General features: G+C 46.5%; 1 protein-coding gene across 1 annotated transcript in view; it reads right to left on the reverse strand.

The window, feature by feature from the left end:
- Positions 1-24,069, reverse strand: part of OXSR1 (oxidative stress responsive kinase 1) — a 783,663-nt gene that overhangs the window by 587,490 nt on the left and 172,104 nt on the right. Inside the window, exon 3 of the mRNA XM_086940877.1 lies at positions 1,983-2,091. Coding sequence (XP_086797003.1) covers positions 1,983-2,091 — 109 coding nt within the window. The remainder of the gene's footprint in view (positions 1-1,982; positions 2,092-24,069) is intronic.

Genomic DNA, 24,069 nt, shown 5'->3' on the forward strand with positions numbered 1-24,069 from the left:
TTTTTTCTCTTTTAAATGCTTTTTCCTGTGTTTAGGGATGTAAGCATTTTATTGGAGCTTTTCTAAGGCTGCTGTGTTTTGTATTTGATTAAAGTAGCGAAGAGAGAAAAGCATAATCCTTGCCTCCTTGTCCTTAATAGAATTGAAACTTACCGTTACCCTTGGCTAGGCAAATTTCGATTCCTCCTAGGACTTCAAACAGGCATGACAGTGAGCTGTTGTCAGAAGTCTGGTTACTAGTTGTCCAAGACCACAAACTGCAGACATACAAATTAATACAACCATGAGATGTGTTAAGCAGTCTTCCACAAACGACTGCCCTGCCCACCCACTGTATTTCATTACTAAAATTAGACAAAGTCACAACTGTTCGCAAGCGGGTTTATTTAATTTAAAAAAAAAACTTCAGAAAAAAAGGGCATTTGTGGGTTAGCTGTTCTGCTCAGACAACACTTTCAATCAATAAGTTAGTGGGCTTCTACAGCAAAGGTATGTTCATCACCCATCTTTACTTAATTTCCCTCTCGCAGATGTATTTCAAGCTAGACTGGCATTTGTCAGCCTTTCATACGGGTAGGAATTGCATACTATGCTTTTTGCAAACTGTAGTTCGTCAAGACCTTTTGATTTTACAAACATGTAAGGGTAATATAATTACTGATACAGGCTTTCACCCAGCCCTCTTCATCAATTTGTCTGTTATTGGGTCATTCACATTTTTCTTCCACCCACTTCATACAGGACACAGCATGTAGAAATGGGTCTGCCCACTTCAACAAATAGCTTACTTCCCTGTAAGTGATGGTATTCTGCTCATTCACAAGGAGCACAAGTAGTGCCTTTAAGTGCCAGGGAGTACTATGGTAATCTGTGCTTTTTAAGACTAAAAACCTTTTTTGGGTTTGCCAATGTTTTTTTTTTAGATTGAAGATGGCCCGCCTTTTGTCCAAACAATAAAGTTTTACAAAGACTATGAAAACATATAACCAGTATTGACAAAGGCTGACAGCCCACACCAGACTTACTGGCTTTGCCAATGCTCGTTGGCTAGCAGTTCACCCAAAAAGCCCATGTGACTTTACAATTTAGAGCTCAGTCTACCAAACTTCTTATCGTAGGCTCCAGCTTTATTGTCTAGTAGCAAACTGCCTGATCTTGCCTGAGTGGATCATACGGACTGTAGCCTCCCTTTACCAACACCTGACAATGTTGAATTAGCTCTGGTCAATCCCGGAACATCAGAATTTATTTGGCACACTAGGTTTGATACATTTTTTGTGCTCCTCTACCCCTTTTCTCCACGAATGTTGCACCTTCCAGAAAACACTGCAGGGGGACATGATAGTGTATTGCATTTGTCACCCACCATCAGGGGGTGCTGTAGGCTGTGAAGGTTTAGTGTTGTACAGTTACTCATTATCCCACACTCTGTCGGCAGCAATGCTGATATCACTACACCGGCCACGAATCGAGCTGGCCCTCTGAAACACTTCTGAACCGATACATCTGTCCCTGCACTTCCCTGCCTAATATTTGCTGAGCTCATTTCTTATGTTTTATTGCAAAAGTTCCGACCCATCAGATTGTTAACCATATACTTGATTTACGAGGTTCCAGATTCACCGTTTTCTCATCGCATGTTCAAAGGAATTTGGTTATTGTAACAGTATACCCTCCCCCCCCCCAGCATACAAAATAGAACATGCAGAACAAAAGACACCATGATGAATGTGCAGCCTGCTAATACGTGTAATCAAGGAGTTACCTGAATGCGGTGAACAAAACTGAAAAGCAGTCACACACATCTCATGGAAAGCAATCACTAGACACGGGGGAATATTTCAGATTGACTCTAAGAGGCGAACTATTCCAAAGACTGAAACATACCCAACAGCGCTCTTCAATAGATGTCCTTAGAACATTATCTCTATGAGAACAGGAGCTGGAGGGTACATGTTATGACCAGAATGAGAACTACTCACCTCCACTTAGCAATTTCATCACCAGCCACAGTTCATCCTTCACTACAAACGAGGTGTAGTACGACACAATGTTAGGATGATGGCACTGACTCATGGCCTGGATTTCTTTCTGCAAAGAGAAATGGGGAAAATGTTGACATTAGGCTAAAAAAGAAACCTGCAAATGAATATCAAACCTCCGTACAAGGCTCTCTGCTACAAAATAGTCAAATTGGTACTGCACTTATAGGCTGTTAAAATCTTGGCAGTGATAGCAATTTATTGACAAATACTTGGACAATTCATAAAGTAATGATCTAATGCAAAGTACCCTGACAAGACCTTGTTGATCAGTGAAAAACCACAGTCTGACTTTATTTTCAGACATTCGTCCTTGTTACTTTGACCTAGTTAGGATGGATAACTGAATATAAATATACAGAAATTACCTATAATAAATCCTGGGGTGATTTTTACACGATACTTAAAGATATTTCGGAAAAAATAGAAAGTCGTGCATGTTAATACAATCTGTAAAGTCAAGTTGAATGCCGAGGGAATTCCACAGTGAAAAACAATATGGAGTGTTAATATTTTTTCGCAAGAGAATGTACTGGGGCAGCCAGGAAAGCTATTAAATTTCATTTTTGTAATCAGGAAACAAGAGCGATGACTACACCTATTTTTTTCATAAACAGACCCAACAATTACACCACTGATAAGTAAGTGTACGAAGCTAGATACAAATTAACAGTATTTAAAACCGGGGTTATCAAGTAAAGTGAACCACTATACCACTCGAAACCAAAAGACGAGTAGGTTGGACTGGTTTCTTAGAACCAACGTTTATAAGAGTAGTCATGGTCTAGTTTGAACATCACCAGTGCAGGAATTCTATACATTATGCAGGCAAGGGGTTTGCATGCATAAAGGTCATCCTTCACAATGTTTGAAAGGGGAATAACCACATTCTATACAGAGAATTCATTTGAAATCTGTGGGGTGGGTTCTTTCTGGTGAGCTGAAACAAGGAGTGGTAAAGTAATATAGGGGGGAGAAGGGGTGAAAGACTGACACCACCTCAACTACTTCACAAGTAAATCTCAATATTAGTAGCCTCTTTTCAAACTGTGCTTTTATAATTGAAAACGTGATATAATTGCAATGTCCGTTATATTAGCTGTTATCATAGGAAAATAAGCCTTGTTACTGAACATCACATTTTCTTGCAGGATATTCTATTTAAGACTCTTTTGCTCGTTCACTAGGTTTTTAGTTTCATTCGAGTTTGAATGTGGGTAAAAAAGGAAAAAACACATAACCTAATTTTTGAATATATATATATATATATATATATATATATATATATATATATATATATATATATATATATATATATATATATATATATATATATATATATATATATATATTCACTGAAAAAACCATAGGTTTCACACCAGTTATAGTTAGCTGGAAATTTTACTGATATAAAACCATTGAAATTCCCACGTTATAGTTAGTCGGACTCACTATAACTTGCGCGTGCAATGCACTGCTGATGACATCACATATTACATCACTCATGACATGGTCAGTGACATCACTCATGACATCACTGATGACACCATCCTTGTGACACAGTCACAGACCTCCTCTCAGTGTAAAGTAACCCTTGAGACACATATTCAAAAATAGAAACTGAAATTTTTAAAAAATGGACATACCTATATCAGTTACAACAAGCAATTCTGTACTTCCACTATCTATATACACATCCACTCATTCACCAACAGTTCTATATAGTCACTCATACATATACTCACTCATCATATGAAGAGATACACCTATACATCCTGTTACACACCGACATTCATCCAAAAGTTACTCACACACATATTCACACGTGCAAATAAACTATTGAACAACCATTTATTTGAATATAGAGTTATACACACACTTCCACCTTACTTCTACTGAAAATTATACATATTTATTCTCTTAAACAATCACTTATAGAAACACATACTTATTTAAACAGGAAATCTTACAATCTCTTACTCTCACATATACTCACTTATATACATCAATATTCATATATACTAGATTAAAACATATGTAGTTACTGATAAAGACACTAGTGAGACAGTCATTCACTCACTAACAAACACATATAGACACTCATCCACCCATACAGTCCTGTACATATGCTGTCTTCAAAACACATACAAAGAGTCAGTCACTCATGCATCTATGTGCTAAGTAATACCTCCACCAAACCATATAGACACTCATACTGATACTACTAAAAATATCAAATAACCCATATACATACGCATGTAGCTACTTATCAACACATGTAGCCACTTATACACAAAGTGAAACACTAATATATGTATTTAAATATTTAAACATAACTCACTAATATTTATTTTTCAGAAAGACACATATTCACTGGATGGTGTCATCAGTGATGTCATGAGTGATGTCACTGACCATGTCATGAGTGATGTAATATGTGATGTCATCAGCAGTGCATTGCACGCGCAAGTTATAGTGAGTCCGACTAACTATAACGTGGGAATTTCAATGGTTTTATATCAGTAAAATTTCCAGCTAACTATAACTGGTGTGAAACCTATGGTTTTTTCAGTGAATTTAATAGGTTTTTTAAATGCTAATTCCTAACTATAACTGGTGTGAAACCTATGGTTTTTTTCAGTGAATTTCAAAGGTTTTTTTAATGCTAATTCCTAACTATAAGTTTCACTTTATAAATAAGACTGTTAGCACTCTAGTTGTTCTTTTTAACACTCTGGTACATTCTGTCATTGGGCTACAGTTGGGCTACATCTAGTTGAATTTTGGGCTACATTTACAATTTTTGATCTCTGGTGGCCATCTTTGGGCTACATTGGGCTACTTTGGGCTACATTTGGGCTACATTTTGGCTCTAACATATATTAAGCCCAATGTAGCACAATACATATTTTTATAAAGTTAATTTTTTTACAAACCACTTCAGAATAGGGCTACCTGTCTCTACAATTATCCCATTTTTTTTTTTTAATTTTTGGGGGGAGCGCTCCCAGAGCGCGCCCCGGAGTGCGCCCCGAAAAGCGTATTTCTGAAAAGCGCCCCCGGGCGCGCTCCGGGGAGCGTCTCGTGAGCGCCAATATCGCAAACGAAAACATGATCGTGACGTATCGCGTAGCCGCGACCGCGTGATACGCACGGCGTAAGCGCACCCGGAAGTACTCGAGCGAATACGATCGCAAAATGTAAACTTCCGACGCGCTTACGCTGCGCGCCCCCGTGCGCGTAGCGTAAGCGCGTCGGGTCATGTGAGCAGAAAATAACACTTTTCATTGGTTCATAACAGTTTTAGTTTCATAATGATGAAGCCCCTGGTCTTGTGACCTGAAAATAACACTTCTCATTGGTTCAGGACAGTTTTTTTTTCTAAATGATGAAAGACCCCACCTTTTTTCCTTATTCTGACTTTGTCCTTTGACTGAGGAAGACCTGTTTGTTGCTCTCTCTACTTTTTTGCTCCAAATAATGGCTTCAGTAGTAGCATCAGCTGGTGCATCTGCCCCACCACCACCACCACCACCACCAAGAGGACCAGCTCCAAATTATATTGGTGGTCAAGAACAGGAGGAGGAGGAAGAGGAAGAGGAGGAGGGGAGAAGAAGATGGCTGCCAGAAGAAAATACACCTTACAAACCCAAACCACACATTGTTTGGCAGTTTTTTTCAATTCCAGAGGGGAAAAAAAAGGTGAATGCTCCCAAGGTGACTTGCCTCATCTGCAATGATGAACTTTCACGGGGCAACCCAAACAAGAAATATTCTTTTGGTAACTATACCATGATTCGGCACATGACAAGAAAGCATCCAAACAACTACTCTCGTGCAGAGTTCCGGGAACTGGCCAGTAACCTCCCCCAGTCATCAAGGACCCCCTCCCAAAAAAACCAACCCACTTCCTCGCAACCAGAAACATCTGAGGTGATGCCTTGCATTCAGCCGAGATTTGCTGATTTTAAAATTACTTGCACTGCTTGTGGCAAGCTTATCTCCTATGGGGAACAAAGTATTAAGCTCATCGTCCTTGCAGGTGATAATCACAAGTGCCCCAAAAAGAAATCATTTTTTGGGTTTTTTGTTTTTTTGCTCCAGTTGAGCCAGTTTCAATTCCCTTTTTTTGTTTCTCCCCCTAAAAAATACAAAAAAAATATAAAACTGTTTTGAAAAGCCAAAAAAAGTTCAAAAAGTTCCAAAAACACAAAAAATATATAAAACAACAAAAAGAAGAAAAAAAAAGTTCTTTTAAGAACTACCTCCAATTTCTAAATGAAAACTTCATTTTTTTAAAACTCTGTCATCTTTTTCCCTCATTTTACGCTCCCCGGTGCGCTACCTGGTGCGCGCACCGAGCGCTTCCCCCGCGCAAAACGAAAAAAAAAAATATTTTAAATGCCCCGCGGGGCCCTTTTATAGCCCCCACATCAAACCTAGGGGGTCAAAGGGGTCTATCCCTGACGCCTTATGGTCAGTTCCCACTTTGTTTTAGCCACCTCTTATGTCTCGATTTTACCGAGACACAAGATGGCGACCGCTCTGGACTGTTTGGAATGTTTACAGACACCCGAGAGCCAATCAGCTTTCCATGCGCACCTCGCGTCACGCGCCCGGAGCGCTCCCTGGTGCGCGCACTGGTGCGCTGCTATAGATATATATATTTTTTTGAACCTAAATTACTCAAAATCCACTGGAGCACATATCTTGAGACATAGCAAAGGCACATCGGGCTACCAGTCCCTACAATTTTGCCAAGTTTGGTGTAAATCCATTCAGCCGTTCGGGCTAAAAGTGAAATCGACCGCCCTATGGAAATTAACATGGGGAAAACGCGTTTTGGGACCCCCCTTTTATCTCGGCCCCCGCTTATTGTATCCCCCCCAAACTTTCAGGGAAGGACCGAGGGAGGGAGAGACAGACAGACAGACAGACAGACAGACAGACAGACAGACAGACAGACAGACAGATAGACAGATAGATAGACAGATAGATAGACAGATAGATAGACAGATAGATAGACAGATAGATAGACAGATAGATAGACAGACAGATAGACAGATAGATAATCTCTCCTACTGGCGGTCGCCAGTAGGTAGTTATAGTTAGGACTTTGTTTCTATTCAAAAAGCATTTTTTGTTTTCCCAATAACTTTGGCGCCGGATGACGAATCTTCGCGAAATTTTTAAAACTCATGGGGCGCTCCTGTCGGCTCCTATCTAGAAAGTTTCAGGGTGATTCGGCAAGCGGGGGTGGGCGAGAAAAAAGGGGGGTCCCAAAACGTGTTTTCTCCATGTTAGTTCGCATAGGAAACTTTAGACACGCCCACAGCCCGAACTGCTAAACGGAATTACACCAAATTTGGCAAAGAGGTAGCCATTGTTTCATAAAGAACTCTTTTTTTGTTAAATGGTGTAAATCCGTTCAGTAGTTTTTGAGAAATTCAAGAAAAAAGGTGGAAAAATCAATTTCCCATAGGAAACTTTAGACACGGCTACAGCTCGAAACGCTGAACGGAATTACACCAAATTTGGCAAAAAGGTAGGGCTTGGTTCAGAAGGCACTCTTTCTTAAATGGTGTAGATCCGTTCAGTAGTTGCTGAGAAAATAAAAAAATAAAGGTTTTGATATATAGAGGCACGGAGGATCCGCGCACCCTGCCGATCACAAGCTGCATTCTAATTGGCTGTCGACACTTCAAATCAGGAAGTGTTGGCAGTCATCTTGTGCCTCAGTAGAACCAAAGAAGAAAAGAGACATAAACGAGCAAAACATGAAAGGGGGCAAGGTAGAAACACCCTGACCCCGTAGGCTTGCTCAGGGGGTCCCACAAGGACCGCCTGGGCCCAAAAAAGCATTAAAAAAAAAAAAAACAGTCATCCGAATTCACACTGGGTGCGCAAATCCGGCTGGGAAAAAAGAAAAAAAGAAAAAACAAAGCGTGGGCTCACACGCTACTTTTAATTGAAGCCACTGGGCGGGGCCGGAGGCAGTAAAAAAATGTGGGGGGGGGCAATTCTCATCACACTGCCCCGGGGACCACCACCCCCGCTCTCAATTATAATCGCAGGGGGCACACTGTCCACCTGCAGCCCCGGGGAACGCCACCCGCTTCTTTTTTTAAAAAATATACCTGTGTGGGGGAGCTTGAGTCCCCCCCACATGCCCCAGGTACTGCCACCTCCCGGGGCACTACCCCCGAGTCCTGGGGACCACCACCTCCCCTGGGCTGTTCAGATGTTGGGAGAGGGGCCGCACGTCCCCCCTCCTGCAGCCTGTGATGGCCCTGGGGACCACCACCCCCCCCAAAGCCGGCTCCAGCAGTGTCCCGAGGTGCCCACTCCCGGGACTCTGCAGTTTGCTATGGCAGGGCGGGAGCCTCGTGGATCGCGCCCTGTCATAGCAAACTGTGGTTTGGATTTTGGAAGAGAGAGGCAGAAACCTGCTCTCTTCCAAAATTCAAACCACATTGCTTTTCCATAAGGGGAGCAGAATCTTAGCAGCTCCCCGTGTACAAAACCAATGCCGGCTCCCGCAGGAGGCGGGGAGCCAGCTGGGACCGTGGGGGCATTGGGGCTCCCCCACGGTCCCAAACGAGAGGCCAGGCCCCAGGGGATGGGGTCCTCGGGCCAGAAGTGGCCAGGGAAGGGGGCCACACAGCCCCCATTCCCAATTATAAATACATTAAAAAAACTACCCAAAGGCCTGCCCGGGGCAGGGCCGTTTCTGCCATTAGGCAGGACTAGGCGGCCGCCTAGGGCGGCAAAATGTTGAGGGCGGCATTTTTTTGTAATCATGTGGTCTGGACTCAACTCAGTGCACGGTGCACATGCACTGACTGTACAAGTGAAGCGAAGCCGAAGCGCACCTCTGGCCACCACACCAGGCCTGCTGATGTTTGCATTTGCTGATGCCTGTTGTTGTTGTGTTGCGTTCAGGTTGGTTAGCAGAGCGGCGCACACCCTAGGATTATTATGGCGTGTGGGGGTAGAAGAGCGGGGTGCGGGTCTGCGGGTCCTCAGTGGGTCCCCAGGGCCGTCAATCTTGAGCGCTACCAATGACGGCCCTGGGGAACATTCTTGGCCAATCCACGAGCCGTGCTTCGGCCGGGCAGGGCAAGCAAGTGACGGTGACGCGCGGCGCACCAGTGCCAACTGACACCTTCTCTCTCGGCGCGCGCGCAGGGGACAGGACGGACTGCGTGTGTTGGCTGGCCTGGCGCGCTGCTCCCCCGGCTTTTGCCCATAAAAATTTTAATAATTAATTACTGGTCTGCAGCTGCCACCTGACCTGCCAGTGCCACGCGGACAAGTCTTTGGTCCCGACTCCGTCTCCCGCCGGCCCGCTCTCCCTAGCACAACAGCACCACAAGCCAAAACAGCATGGCCGTGGTCAGGCCTGAGGCCTGGCCTTGTGGTGGTCGTGTCGCAGCAGGTCGTGAGTGACTTGAGCAGCCAGTCAATCAGAGACAGTGCACGCACCATCACATTTGAATGCCCACTGGAAGGAAAGGAGAACATCTTCTTCCCAGCTTTGTGTGGGTGAAGACCTCGCCTCACCCGGCAACCGCTCGGGAGTATGAGGCCCCGCTCTGTCCGTCGGTGCCTCCGGTGGTAAAACGAGCGGAAGTGGGCATTCAAATGTGATGGTTCCTGGTAGATATGTACCTATTTCTTAGTACATTGTCTGTTGTTGATGTAACATTTCACTCATAGTTGCAGTAGCATTTCTGGTTATGGTCCTGAAGAAAGCCGGGGCAATGCCCCATGGGCTGAAACATGTCGACCGATTTGCACAACGCCATAGGGTAATCTTATTACTCGGCGGGTTTTTAACTCTTGACACATGGAGTGCGGCTTGAATACTTTACAACGCCCGTGTAGTCAATGTTATCTCACTACTTTCACATAGGCACTGCACTTTAGTATATATCACTTCATGATGAATATCACGGCTAGTTTCCTGACATCCATTCCCATATCGGCACTACTAGGTCGGTTGTGTTTTGGAATGATCAGTAATATCCCACATGACGTAAACTCCACCATAATGGGTGGTCTGATGGGATTCATCTAGTCAGTGATTTTCAGCATCATTGGTTCATACATGCATCCATGTTTTGCACCTTCGCCAGTACATTGACACACTTTTTCTAGACCTGGTCTGCTCTGGTGTGTGTTGTATAACGTATCTAGGGGTATGAGCAGACAGGTCATTAAATATTCCCCTTGACCCTCCACATACTTGTTTTGTTTTTTTGATGTTATTGCTCTCCATTCTTGGAGATAGAACTTTAATCTTCCTCCCACTGGTGTCATGTGGTCGTAGGTCCTTAGATCGTCCTGACCCCTTTGTACGTGGTGCCCCCTGGGATCTTTTCTGTGGTCGGGCACCCGGAGGTGTCTGAAGTCACTTCGAGGTGGGCTGCTGCCCCCCTCTTCTATTCTGGCCACGGGCATTTCTCCCTCGAAAGGACTGACCTCTTGGCTGGTATTGCCAGGACTGCTTCTGGTGACCCTGCTGAGCCTGCGAGTCTGCCTGGTGCGTCTGCTGGAAGGCCTGGTGCGATGTACCTGGCTGGTTTCCACCTCTCCCGCCAGGCCCCCGTGCCGGGGTGCCTCTTCTGTTGGCTCTGAACTGCAATGCCCCCATGGATCTTGCCGTCTCGTTATCTTTTTTGAGTTGGCATAGTTTCTCGTCAACTGTTGCTCCGAAAAGCGTTTCGCCGTTGAACGGTGTGTTCAGGATACTGTGTTGTACCTCGGGTTTGAACCCTGAGATCCTGAGCCAGGCGTGTCTCCTTTCCGTGACACCCATCATCATGAGCCTGCTGGCGGTGTCTGCCCCATCCAGGGCGGTCTTAAGGCAAGAATTTGCCGCGTTTTTCCCTTCTTCGATCAATTTTTCAGCCTTCTGCCTGGCATCCTGGGGTAGGTCCTTCACCAACTGCCCCAGCCCCTCCATGATCTGGTACATGTGCCTGTTTAACAGGGCGTTGGAATTAGCCATGCGCCAGTGGGTCGCGGCATTTCGCTCGATCCTTCTCCCCACCAGATCCATCCTCTTGCTCTCCTTATCCGGTGGTGGGCCCGAGGCAGTGGATACGCTCGCCCTCTTCCTAGCTGTGGCCGTGATAATGGAGTCAGCGGGGACCTCGCCTCGAATGTAGGCCGGGTCCTTCGAGGAGTGTTTGTATTTTTTCTCTGTTCTGGGAGTTACCGCCTTGCATGTTGCGGGCTCTTTGAACGCTTCCTTTCCCTGAGCCAAGACGCTCTCGAGCATTGGAAGGAACTGGCTTCTTGTTTGTGTTGGGAGCAATGTCTATAGCAGGAAGTCTGCTTTCTGCTTTTCCTCGTCGAGCTTTAGCTTGAATGCAGTTGCGGCAGATTGTATCGCCGAGTTGTATGCCCCGATGTCGTCCGGCGGCGAGGATTTCGAGGGGTATGAGTCGACCGCCTCTTCCGGGCTCTCTGTGTCGACGTCTAGGTAATCCTCCTCGCGTGGGTCAGAGGTGGCCAACTCAGCGTCCAACCTATTGCCCTCATCGTCCTCATAGCTGTAATCCTCGTAGGGATTCTCTTCACCTTCCTGGTCGTCGACCATCTCGTCGCTAGGCACATAGTCGTCGACATGTTCTTCCTCTTCGACCAGATCTAGCACGGCGTGCCTGGTCTTGTGTGGAATCGTGAAGGCACTCATCTCGGCGGCGACATCTTTTCTCCGCTGCAAGAGGCTTGCCATTTCGGCTTCTAGCCGATGTCTTTTCCTTTCCATCTCGGCCGCGTTTTCGGCTTCGGAACGTTCGGCCCCTCTCTTCGTCGCCTGGTTCGGCGGCGAGATTTTCGGCGTCGACTGCTTGGACGTCGAACTGGCTTTCGGGTCCTTGGACGGTGCCGATGATCTAGGGTCTTTCTCCCTCGACGTCGATCGGTCCCTTTCGGCGACGATCTTCAACGCTTTCTGCTGGTCAACAGCTTTCGGCGCCAGGGACTCCTTCTCCGAGGATCCGCTGGGCCTGCTTGTGGTCGCGGACGGCAGATGTCTCTGCGTCGGCGCTTTCGGGCTCTTGGCCTCGTACTTTCGAGACTCAGAGTCTCTCGTGTTCTTGTGGGACGTCGAGTCTCCTACCTTATCAGGTGTCTTCTTGTAATCGGTCTCTACGACCGTGTAGCTGTCGTCTTCGGCGGCAGCGTTGTCCTCCTCCTCTGAGGACATCCCCAGCTCGTACAGCGATGGCGTCTGGGATTTTCCTTTGAGGGTGGCGTGTGCTACCCTCTGTCCCTTCCTCACACGAAGGGTCTTCTGGGCGAAGACGGCGCAGGCGTTGCAGTCCTCGCTTCTGTGTTCTACCGGTAGGCAAAGGTTGCAAACCGGGTGCTGGTCTTTCTGCGCGTACTTGTGTCTGCAGTTCGGGCAGAACTTGAACGGCATGTTGTCCATCCTCGTGCGTTCAAGCCTCCCTGACCGCGCGGACGTCGACGATCGTCGAAGTTCGAGGTTTTCACCTTCTTTTCTCCTAGTCAATGTTCTGTGAAGTCTTCTTTAGTCTTCTTCTTCCAATATCTCCTCCAACTTCCACTCTTTTCAGTACTTTCTCCAAAAATGTCTGGAGCCCAACGGGAACGATCCAGACCCGACCGCGGAAAAAAGAATCTGAAGATGGCGCCCAAGAGTGGGAGCTTCCGCAGGAAGCATGCCGACGTCACCGGAAATCCACCCGAGGAGGTGTGACGCCGACGCCCACAAGGGCTACGAAAAAAAGAAAAAAAAACAAAGAAAAGACTACGAATCCGGACCCAACCACAAGACCGCGGAATATGCACAGCATAGTGAATCCAGAAAGATTCACGCTGCAAAACCTTTGATTCACCCACTCTAAATTAGACTGCCCTTCTCAAAACCATAGACAGCAAAACCAACAGCAATAGTTACATACACACTCCCTGATTTTTAGGTTTACACACACATCCACTCACCCGTACAGTCACTCATACTTATGGTCACTCAGTACAGGACTATCATATGCACTCATACACCTATATAAACACACACACACCACCACTCATCCATAGAGGCACTCACACACCTAGTCAGTCATGCAAATAATTAATCACACTACCATTTACTCACTTATACAGTTATACACACATTAGCTCAATCACTCATACAAATACTAACACATTCTTACGCTCTTATACAATCACTGATACAAGCACACACTCATCCATACAGCCACTCTCACAATCACACACTCACTTATAGCCATTTATATACTCCAACACACATATATACTGCCTTTCACATATGTAGTTACTCACACATGTACCACTGAGATATACATTCAATCACTAACACACCCATACACACACTCACCCACCCATACAGTCCAACACAGATGCACTCTGGAAACCATGCACCCAGTGAATCACCCTCTCACACATCTATGCACAGAGTCACACACACCCCACCCACATAAACACTCAGGCACCCATAGAGATACTCAGACAACCAATAAATAACCCATATAGACACTCATGTAGCTATTCACAAACCCATGTAGCCGCTTGCACACCATCAGACAGACTGATACAGACATTCACACAGTTTAGTCACTAACCCATGTATTCAGTAAGATACGTTTAATCACTCACTTAAAGAGCCAGTTACACACCTACTGAATCATCCATTCAGACACTTATACACCCACTCATTCTTCAATACGCCTTTCCATATATATTAAACATATTTAAACTTTACAGAAACACACAATCACTGGATGATGTCATGAGTGATGTCACTGACCATGTCATGAGTGATGTAGTATGTGACGTCATCAGCAGTGCATTGCAGAGCGCGAGTCATAGTTAGCTGAACTAACTGTAACGGGGGAATTTCTCTGGTTTTGTACGAGTGAAATGTCCAACTAACTATAACTTTCCCTAAAACCTATGTTTTTTCAGTGAAATCTATATATCTCTTACCTCCTCCTAAAGCTCTTTGGGACAAGTGACTCTCTCACAGTCTCTCAAACAAATAATTATTTTAAGAAACTAAAGATCATTATTGAAAACCAGTATTTTTATGCATGTCTTGGAGACACTTTTTTCAGATTTCATGTAGTGTGAATATAGTCTAAACTGACATGAGTGCTTTACAGTCAGAAATATTTAATTAGCAATTACATACATATGGGTAATAGACAACTGAATAATAAAAAAACAGTAAGAGATTAATTACATATGGTGCATTTAGGTAAGAAGGTGTAATGGGTGCATTTGGAGTGCAGGACGTGGATACACGAACTCTGTGAGAAGGACATTAATGTTTCCACAAAATACAACGGTTAAAGTTACATCAGAGGCTAGATTCGGGAAAGGGATGAAGTCTAGGTGACCAAGAGTAAGACCCTAAGTTGGCAGGGTATGCCCGGACGTGGGTCCCTTGCTCACTTTGCCACTGGATTCAAGCTAGCCTGGCTGATGACGGCTGATTAGCCAGAAACCGGTCCCAGGATACTTGGTTCCGGTCCAGGGACGACATGGCTTGGGAGTTCGGGCTGGACTGTTCCCATGAGGCACAGGGTCAGACTGATTTGCATATGGACATGTCTGAACTGGGGTGGCGGACTGAGCTAAGGAATGATGATGGATGAAACCCAGATCAGATGACTGGGGGAAGAGTGCTTGCAATGTTCAACACTCGGTCCATCATCCCCTTTGGTTTTGCTTTGTTCGCCCTAGGAGTAAGACGGCAAGGCAGGAAAACAGAAAAACTACAGAAAGGGAGAATGTGTAGCAACGAGGTGCAGAGAAGTACTTTATTTTAAGTAACGAGTAAAGAAGGATCTACAATTTCAAATACATCTCTTTTGGTATACTGCCTCCAAGCTTAAATACACTCATTCAACTAGCTCTATAGGATTAGAAATGTATAAATATATAAAGATGCACGTTTTGTCATCATGTCTACTGGATGTACCCACCAAACAGGTCTACTCAACTTGAGACTCGACACAGGAGCCTGGAGGTCATGCCAGATTACCTTGACAGCACATTATTTAATGATGACCCAGCTAAAGACTTCAGGACATATTTGGCAGCAGAGTAATTGCTCTGGTAATACAAAGCTTAACTTGCTTAAGTCTTGTACTACAATAGAATTGTTAAACCAATATTATCTTGCTGTTAGCATTTGGAGTTGGTGCATCAAGGCTCACACAAGCCTGAACCGCTACAATCTGCGACAAGAAGCAATAATGCCAATATTCTTTCTTTCCGGGTATTTTATGAGCACAATTTTTGTATCACTTCATGAAGACAGGCTGTAAATACCGGCCTGTGTGAACTACATGCCTAGAGTAGTCCGACACAAACATGAAAATAGGAGTGCAAAGTCAGACTTTTTTGATAAGCTGAAGGATGCTTTTGCAGGCTTTGTAATAAGACAGCACCTTTCCTGCAATTCACCTAGCATTCTTAGTAACCGGATAACAAAAAGGAGGCGCTAGGGGGGCGCACAGCGGAATGGCTGGGTGAGACCACAGCTCCGCCGGACGGCTGAAATCGCGGCGCCCTGAGACCGTCCTAATGTCCACATTCGCCACCTAAAACGGACCACTAGGTGTATGAAGATGGCGTGCATGCAATGCGCTGAAGACTGAGGCCAGACATGAGCGCTTTCAGCGGAAAAAAATCGGTGATCTCCGCTCCGGGGCTCGGGAGCGGACAAGATGGCGCCCGTCGCTCTCCCCCGATCGCCCGAATTGATAGCGGCGTTCTGAACACCACGGCTGATCTGGAGGTGGCGGACGAGGCTCCCAGGTATGATCGCACAGCGACACATGTACAACAGCCCTAATGTGCAGGGAGACATGTGGCGGAAGGACGGAGTAGCTGCGACCCGCTTCGGACTGCCAAGAACAACATGGCGGCGCTCGAGGGGAAAGTTGCGGCGGCGTACTGTTGAGGGGGAATATGCACGCCTGCCACAATCACTCGCCAGCCGTGATTCCGCACCCCCGGGATGGTGTTGTCTGCTGGCGCTACTGAGGGAGTCATCTAAAGTCACACACGACCCATGGACAATTTAAGATCTGATGTGAAAGCGGGGGCCCCGCCAAACTCGCAAACCTCCGGAGAGCAGCGATAATTGCGCGCGTGGGAGAGACTACAGGCGCCGAACCCGGAACACTGGCCTCGCCTCACACGCACTGCGCGAACACAGGACTTATGTTTGGTGTCACCCTGGTGTAGGGAGCCCCCAAAGCAAGTGTAAGAGTGATAAAGGGCATCAAAACGGCGACAGGCAACAGGAGAACGCGCTCTACACTGCGGTTCAGGGCTCTGAACACGCCGCCTCCAACTACCATGGTGAGGCCAGAGAAACAACAGCAAAAGATATCCTTTGAGGCTAAAAAGACGCCGAAAGCTGCAGATACAGGGTCTCCTGCAATGAACGAAACACCAAGCGAACCAGCTGCCGGCAGCAACATGGAGAAGATCCTCTTGGCCATTCAGTCCAACCTACAGGACATCAATGGGAAACTGGACAATCTGACATATAGAATGGATGGAATGGCGGCCAAGCTGGAGAAACACTGAGAGAGGCTGGACACCGCGGAAAAAAGAATCTCGGGGGTCGAGGACGAGTCCCATGCTACCACTGCCAAATGCACGGCCATGGAGAAGGTATTGGAGGTGGTAAAGACAAGGGAGGAGGATTTGGAAGCGCGCTCGAGGCGCAATAACGTACGCATAGCGGGGCTGCCGGAATCCACCAACACCGGGAAAATGGAGCAATATATTGAAAAACTGTGCAAGGACGTGTTTGGGGACGACTCTCTCACACATTTTTGTCATTGAGCGTGCACACAGGTCCCTTGCACCCCGACCGCCACCAGGAGCGTCGCCAAGGCCGATTGTGGCCAGGGTGTTGAACTATCAGGACAGGGATACCATCTTGAGATTGGCGAGGGAGAAGGGGCACATTACTCATCAGGGTAATAAACTGGAATTCTTTCCGGACCACACAGTAGCAGTGCAGCAAGCGCGGAGAGAGTACACGGCGGTGAAATCCAAACTTCGAGACCTTCAGATCCCTTATTCTATGCTTTACCCAGCCAGGCTTCGGGTGCAATGGGAGGGAAAACCGGTGATAATGGCAAACCCGAAGGCGGCGCAAGAATTTGTGAAACAGGTCGTCGCACAGAAAAAAGCTGAGGCACGCAATGGTCAGCAGGCAGACTCGGACTGAGCTGGAGGGAACGACGTTGACTTAAATCGCTGACACTGCAACTCATTTGGGCAGGGAAGCAAGCACGGATCGACCTTCAGACTTTGACGCTCCCGTACGCCAAGGGGGGTTTTGGAGTGCCAGATTTTAAACTGTACTACCTGTGCGCGCAGGCGCAATATGCAGCTTACTGGTTCCATATGGTGCCATATCTGACTCACACAGCGGTTGAGGAGGGAGATGCGGCCCCGGTCCGTCTCACCGCGATCCTGTCGTACAAACGCCCACCGTTACACGCTCGCGACATTAATACGGTGGACGCTACCATCAAGGCAAGGCATGAACTTGGGAGGTTGGCGCACAAACTACCACTCTATGCTCGTAACATGCCACTACATGATCACTCAGCACTATCTGTCACATGTGAGAAGGTGGGAATGTCATTATTACAAAGGGTGGGCATTGAACAGATGGGAGATTTATTTACAGAGGGTAGATTTGTAGATGTGGAAGACCTACAGTACATACACAACAAAACACAGATGTTCTCTTTCACTTATTACAGACTAAAGAGAGCCTTGATGGAATTGTACCCTACCTTTCCGGAGGAACCAGCTTCATTAGATGCACTGCAGCTTATCATGACATCACAAGATCTATCCCACCTAACATCGAGGTTATATTCCGCTGCACAGGCTGACATCCCACAGACCACGGACAAGGCCAGGACTAGATGGGACTTGGTATTAGACTGCCCATTGACAGAGAGGGAGTGGGAACAGGCTTGTGCGCTTACACAGATTCTGACCCCTAACGGAAATCTCAAAATCATACACTACAAGTATCTGCACCAGGCCTACTACACCCCGGCGCGAATGGGTAGGTTCGGCATGAGGGATGACACCAGATGCAAAAGATGTGGTGCTGAAGGTGCTGATTTTATTCACTTAGACTGGGGTTGTTCTAAAATACAGGATAACTGGTCAGATGTGGCTACTAAGCTTACAACAATGGTGGGGGCTGAGGTGGAGTGCACGATCCGTTGCTGCTTACTGGGCATTGTCCCGCAGCTTAAATCATCCAAGCGTAAATTCTGTGCGATCGCCCTACTGTTGGCCAAGAGGCAAGTATCCCAGTGCTGGCACTCCACACAGGTGCCCACTACAAAAAAATGGTTCCAAGATATGTCCAGCTGTAGGGACAAACTAATGACATACGAAGAAAGTCTGCCATCACGATCTAGGCCCAAAGATTTTTGGTCATACTTTACTGAATATTTGGTCACATTGGAAACTGACACTGAGTGATAAGATACACTGTTGTTGATCTACACTAAAGGTACTGACGCAGGCAGGGGTTGGAGAGAGAGGCGCTCAGGGAAGATAGAACGAAGCGGTTACACTGTACTTTTTGATATGGACGATTGAAATGTGAGGGTCTCATTGTTGGGGTTTATTGTTAGTGTTTAATGTGTATGTTTTAATACACCAACAAAATTACCAAAAAATAAGGCCTCATTTATGTGCTTTACGCCGCCGGACGGATGTTGTCGGCTGTATGGCTGTGTCTAACTCAAGTTGAAAACGTACTTTAATTCATTCGCAGCCGGCCCCAGGGTTGTAGGCTCCTGGCTGTGTAACTATCTGTTGATATGAATAAAGGTCTTAAAAAAAAAAACGATAACAAAAAAAGATCTACCTACATTGACATCCAGTCAAACTGAAAAAAGTCGCTGAAATCAGGACGCTACTGCTGAATAGCAGTAACATTTTATAATTAAAATGTATAAATATCATTACAGCGCAGCACAACATCTCACATGATAGTATAACTACAATAATGTGAATCACAGGTTTCTCCACTTTGTGTTACAATTCATAAGAGTACCAGAGTGAGGAGAGGAGAAAGATAGAGGTGGCATAAAGAGAGAGAGAGGGAGAGGCACAAATAGACACAAACTGAGATGTATGGATAGGGAGAGGTAAACAGACAAGAGATGGACAGATTGAGCCATATGAGGCTTACAGAAGCAGCAGCAGGTTGAAACCCTCCCAACGTCTCGTTGTCCAACACCAAGCAAACAAGAAGGGATTTATTCATGGTCTTGTCTTAATTATTCTGAAGTCAGATACCAAACCACTGCAAGAACGCACTTCCAGAAGCAGTGATTAGAGTGCAACACGATACAAAGGCACAAAGACCGTCACATGCTTCTATTTTTGCTGTTGAAAAAAATAAGACCAGCCCACACAAACAAAACAAATCAAAAAAAAAATCGTTTATATACTTGTGTGCCCCAACGGGCGGCGCCTGGCTGCCACTCGCCCTCCTACTCATGTATAAATAATAGTCTCACTCTTTCCTATTTCCAGCCCGTCTAGAAAGCATGTTCGATGAGAAGGGCCATTTTGAAACGAGGGCACTGCACGCCCCTCCGACGCCCAATGAACAATACCATACTCCAAGTACAAAAGGCTTTTTTCTGTGCTATCACTGGCGTTACATTTAGGGCACGTGATTGAAAAGCAAATAAGACTGCAACGGAAATGCCACATGTGCAACCCACACAAATAAGTGGTCAATAGAAGCATGGAAAACACGTTACTGTGAATATGCTATTAAGGATCAAAGAGAGAGACAGAGAGAGCGCGAGCGAGATACAGAGAGAGAGCGCGAGCGAGAGAGACACAAACTGTGAACGAGAAGTGTTTAACAAAGTGTGAGCGCGCATCGGTTAAAACAAGATTTAAAGGAATATGGTTTCAGGAAGAATAAAAATAGGCTTTTTAGAAGGAACATGGGTTCACATTGAGTCGAGAAGTGTCATGTTGATTACGGTATTTCTGCTGTCTAAAAGAACAGAGCACGAGTTTCGGAGTTCCAAATAGGAGCTCACTCAGTTCATGATTTCTCTTTGCATTTTGGTACTTGTAATCCTGTTTACCCCATTATAACTTTAGGACGACAAGTAAGAGAATAAAAAAACGTGGACTGATTGAGCTAGCACATTTAATAGGTAAACTTAGAGCTCAAAGGTAGCAGCCAATTTCTCACGAGAGGAAGCTCCTATTAACATATCCTACACACTGTAGCACATCTAATCACACACATGAAGAATTATGAACACATCATTTCACACTAATGGAAGTCCACTAGCTCCCCCAAATCTGCCTTCACCATTTTGAAAACCCAGCTTCTTTATCTACAAAGCTATCACATTGGGACCACTGCTTATCTGGCTGACAAGCTCACCATTTCTAGTGGCTCTCTGCAATCCCACAGCTTAGAAGCCATTAGACTAGAGTGGAGGTATCTATGCGAGAGCTCTTGGCTTTGTCTATTTCATTAGGCCATGTTTACACAGCAGTACGGGTGCTGTGAAGCATAGCTGAAATGTAGGGGTGGGTAAGCACTATGGCGCAACCAGCGCGGACCACAAGGGATAGTGATCCTTTTTAGGTCGAAGCACTAAAGACATCTTGAGGACATTCAAAGATGACCGAAGAATGCATGCCACGAGTTGTTTACCATTGGCTTTGTGGTTTCACATTTTCTGGCTATTTGCTGGCTTTATTTCTGTCCAGCTTGAGTTAGTCCCTCCGGTTACCCAAACCTTGTTAATTGTATTCTTCCACAAACTCGCTTTCTGTAAACCGGCCTTTAAATCTTGTTGTGATCTGGTCAGATTTGCTGTGCATTCAAAGACAGAGGTCAAATGTCAAGGTTTATCTTCCAGGAAGCTTGGTGTTTATTTTTCCTTCTCTAACTTCAAAGTGAGAGAATTTATGCAACAATCCTGCTGAGTACCCATGTAAGAGGAGATGGTGTAGAATTTTTTTTTCTAGCACACTACAAAAAAATTGAAGCGTTGATGTTTCAGAAGATATCAGAATCAGTACAAATTAAGCACTTTTTTTTGTAATTCTGAAGAGTGGTAGAACTTATATTTGAATACGACCAAAACACATCAGTACACTAGGAGACGACATTTACACACATTGTTTGTGTGTAGTAAAACCGCATTTCGGTGCAAATGTAATGGTCATTTCCAAAGATAAAGTGTCTGTCATAGCAGTGCGCTACCACACCATGCATACTCAACACTACACCACTACACTCTATGCCCTTTCACTCTATGCCACACAACTCCATTATGAGGCTCCAAGAAAAACCAAACAGCAAGGAAATAATGGATAACGAGCAAATCAATGGTAAGCAATAAGCGGGTATGTAGCGTCGGGGAAGACCTAAAGCACAAGTTACTTACCTTCGGTAACGATATATCTGTAAGAAACAGTAGTTAGTATTAGATTCCTTACCTTAGAATATCCCCAGGCATCAGACTGGATCCAGAAACTTGTGTAGCAGTACCCTTGCGTGTCGGTAGGCGTCGTCTGCGGTTCCGCGTCCGTCGTCGGCGCCGGGATGACGTCGCCGGAGTACTTAGACGCCACCCTCGCGCGCTGACGTCAGTTCTTATACATAGCTTTTCCGCGCCAGAAACGCAGAGCCATGATAAAAACCAACACTGGTGCCATGAAACTAAGGCCCTAAAAGGGGATGACCTTAACCCTAGATAGCGGTTCGCAGAACGGGGAGGATGGGTGGGGCGGTAAGGAATCTAATACTAACTACTGTTTCTTACAGATATATCGTTACCGAAGGTAAGTAACTTGTGCATCTGAAAGAAACAGGTTAGTATTAGATTCCTTACCTTAGAATAGATACCCCAACAATACCAACCCCGGTGGTGGGTCTGCGAACCAATGATCACACCAGAAAGTCCTGGAGAACGGAAGGGCCAAAGAAGCCATCTCTCCGGACTTGGCTGTCCAGGCAGTAGTGTCTTGCAAAAAAGTGCAGCGCGGCCCACGTAGCTGCCTGACAGATGTCCTGCAAGGGGACTCCCCGACCCAGGGCAGTAGTAGCCGCCGTGGAATGGGCCCTCAGCCCAACAGGAGGCTCCTTTTTAGCCAAGGAGTAGCATACCTTGATGAACAACACGACCCACGAGAGATGGTCCACTTGTGCACCGCCCGAGCTTTCTTAGCGCCCACGTAACCAACAAAGAGTTGGTCATCCACCCGAAACTGGCTTGTGCGATCCAAATAGAATGAGAGCGCACATTTTGGGTCCAGACGGGTGAGCCTCTCTTCCTCTTTCAAGGGATGCTGAGGCGGAAATAAGGTGGGCAAGGTGATGGACTGCCCGATGTGGAAGGCTGTGACTACTTTGGGCAGGAAAGAGGATCCCGTCCGCAACACAACTTTGTCCGGATGGACAGAATGGAAGGGAGGTTTAGAGGAAAGAGCCTGGAGTTCACTCACCCTCCTGGCAGAGGTGATGGCAACCAGGAATGCAGTCTTCAGAATAAGGAGACGAAGAGGACAGTTATGAAGTGGCTCGAAAGGAGCGCACATCAGATCGGTCAGAACAAGGTTCAAGTCTCACTGAGGCATCACGAAAGGAACAGGAGGAAACATGAGTGAGGCCCTTCAAAAACCTATTTACAACTGGGGACTTGAACAAAGAGAACTGATCAGGGAGCCTTAAGAAGGCGGAAATAGCAGAGAGGTAGCCCTTGATAGTGTCCAGAGCAGAGCCCTGCTGGGCAAGAGAGAGAAGAAAGAGGAAAACCTCTGAAAGAGGGGCAGAAAGGGCATCCACATCCTTTGCTGTGCAACATGCCACCAATTTGTTCCACCTGCAGGCGTATACCGATTTTGTGGAGGGACGCCTGGCTGCCAGAATCCCATTACAGACTTCAGTAGGCAAGGCAAATGGCCTCAACTGCCGCAGCTCAATCTCCACGCATGGAGGTGGAGACTGGACAGGTTTGGGTGGAGGACCGTCCCCTGCTGCTGCGACAGAAGGTCCTCCTGAAGAGGCAGACGAATCAGGGGACATGCTGAGTAGCTCGGAATACCAGTATCTTCGTGCCCAGTCCGGAGCCACAAGAATAACCTGGGCCCGGTCACGTCTGATCTTCAGAACTCTGGGCAGAAGTGGTATAGGCGGAAAGGCTTACAACAGACACAGCTCCACTTGCGACGAAAAGCGTCTCCAAGCGAGTGCCACCTTGGAAATTCCAACGCGCAGAACTGATGACATTGCGCGTTCTCTTGTGTGGCGAGTAGATCTAACCAAGGCTCCCCCCACTGCCGAAAGAGGCCTTGTGCCACGTCCGAGTTCAGACGCCATTTGTGATCCATCATGCACCGATGGCTGAGTTCGTCCGCCCTGGCATTCAGGGAACCTGCCAGGTGTTGAACCACCAGGGTCACGCCCTGATGTTCCAGCCACTGCCAGAGGCGCAGAGCCTCCTGGCATAGAGTCCACAACCCCACCCGCCCTGTTTGTTGCAGTACCACATGGCGGTAGTGTTGTCCGTGAACACCTGCACTACACTACCCCGGACAGAGGGGAGGAATGCCTTCAGTGCAAGCCGGATCGCCCGCAGCTCCAGAAGGTTGATGTGGAGCCGGGACTCCGCGGGGGACCAGAGGCCTCGGAGCTCTGCCTCTACCATGTGGAACCCCAGCACTGGAGGGACGTGTCCATAACAACTCATGCTCCGGTTGGGGTAGGGAGAGGGATCTGCCGCTGACCCAATCGCGGTCCGTGAGCCACCACTCCAACTGTCTTGCAGTGCCCTCAGAGATCAAGACATGATCGGACAAGTTGCCCTGATGCTGGGCCCACTGAAACTTCAGGTCCCACTGCAGAGCCCGTATCCATCACCAGGCGTGATGCACCAGAAGGATGCAGGAGGCCATCAGCCCCAGAAGCCGC

This window comes from Lissotriton vulgaris, chromosome 10 (assembly GCF_964263255.1).
Source record: "Lissotriton vulgaris chromosome 10, aLisVul1.2, whole genome shotgun sequence".
Classification (NCBI taxonomy): domain Eukaryota; kingdom Metazoa; phylum Chordata; class Amphibia; order Caudata; family Salamandridae; genus Lissotriton; species Lissotriton vulgaris.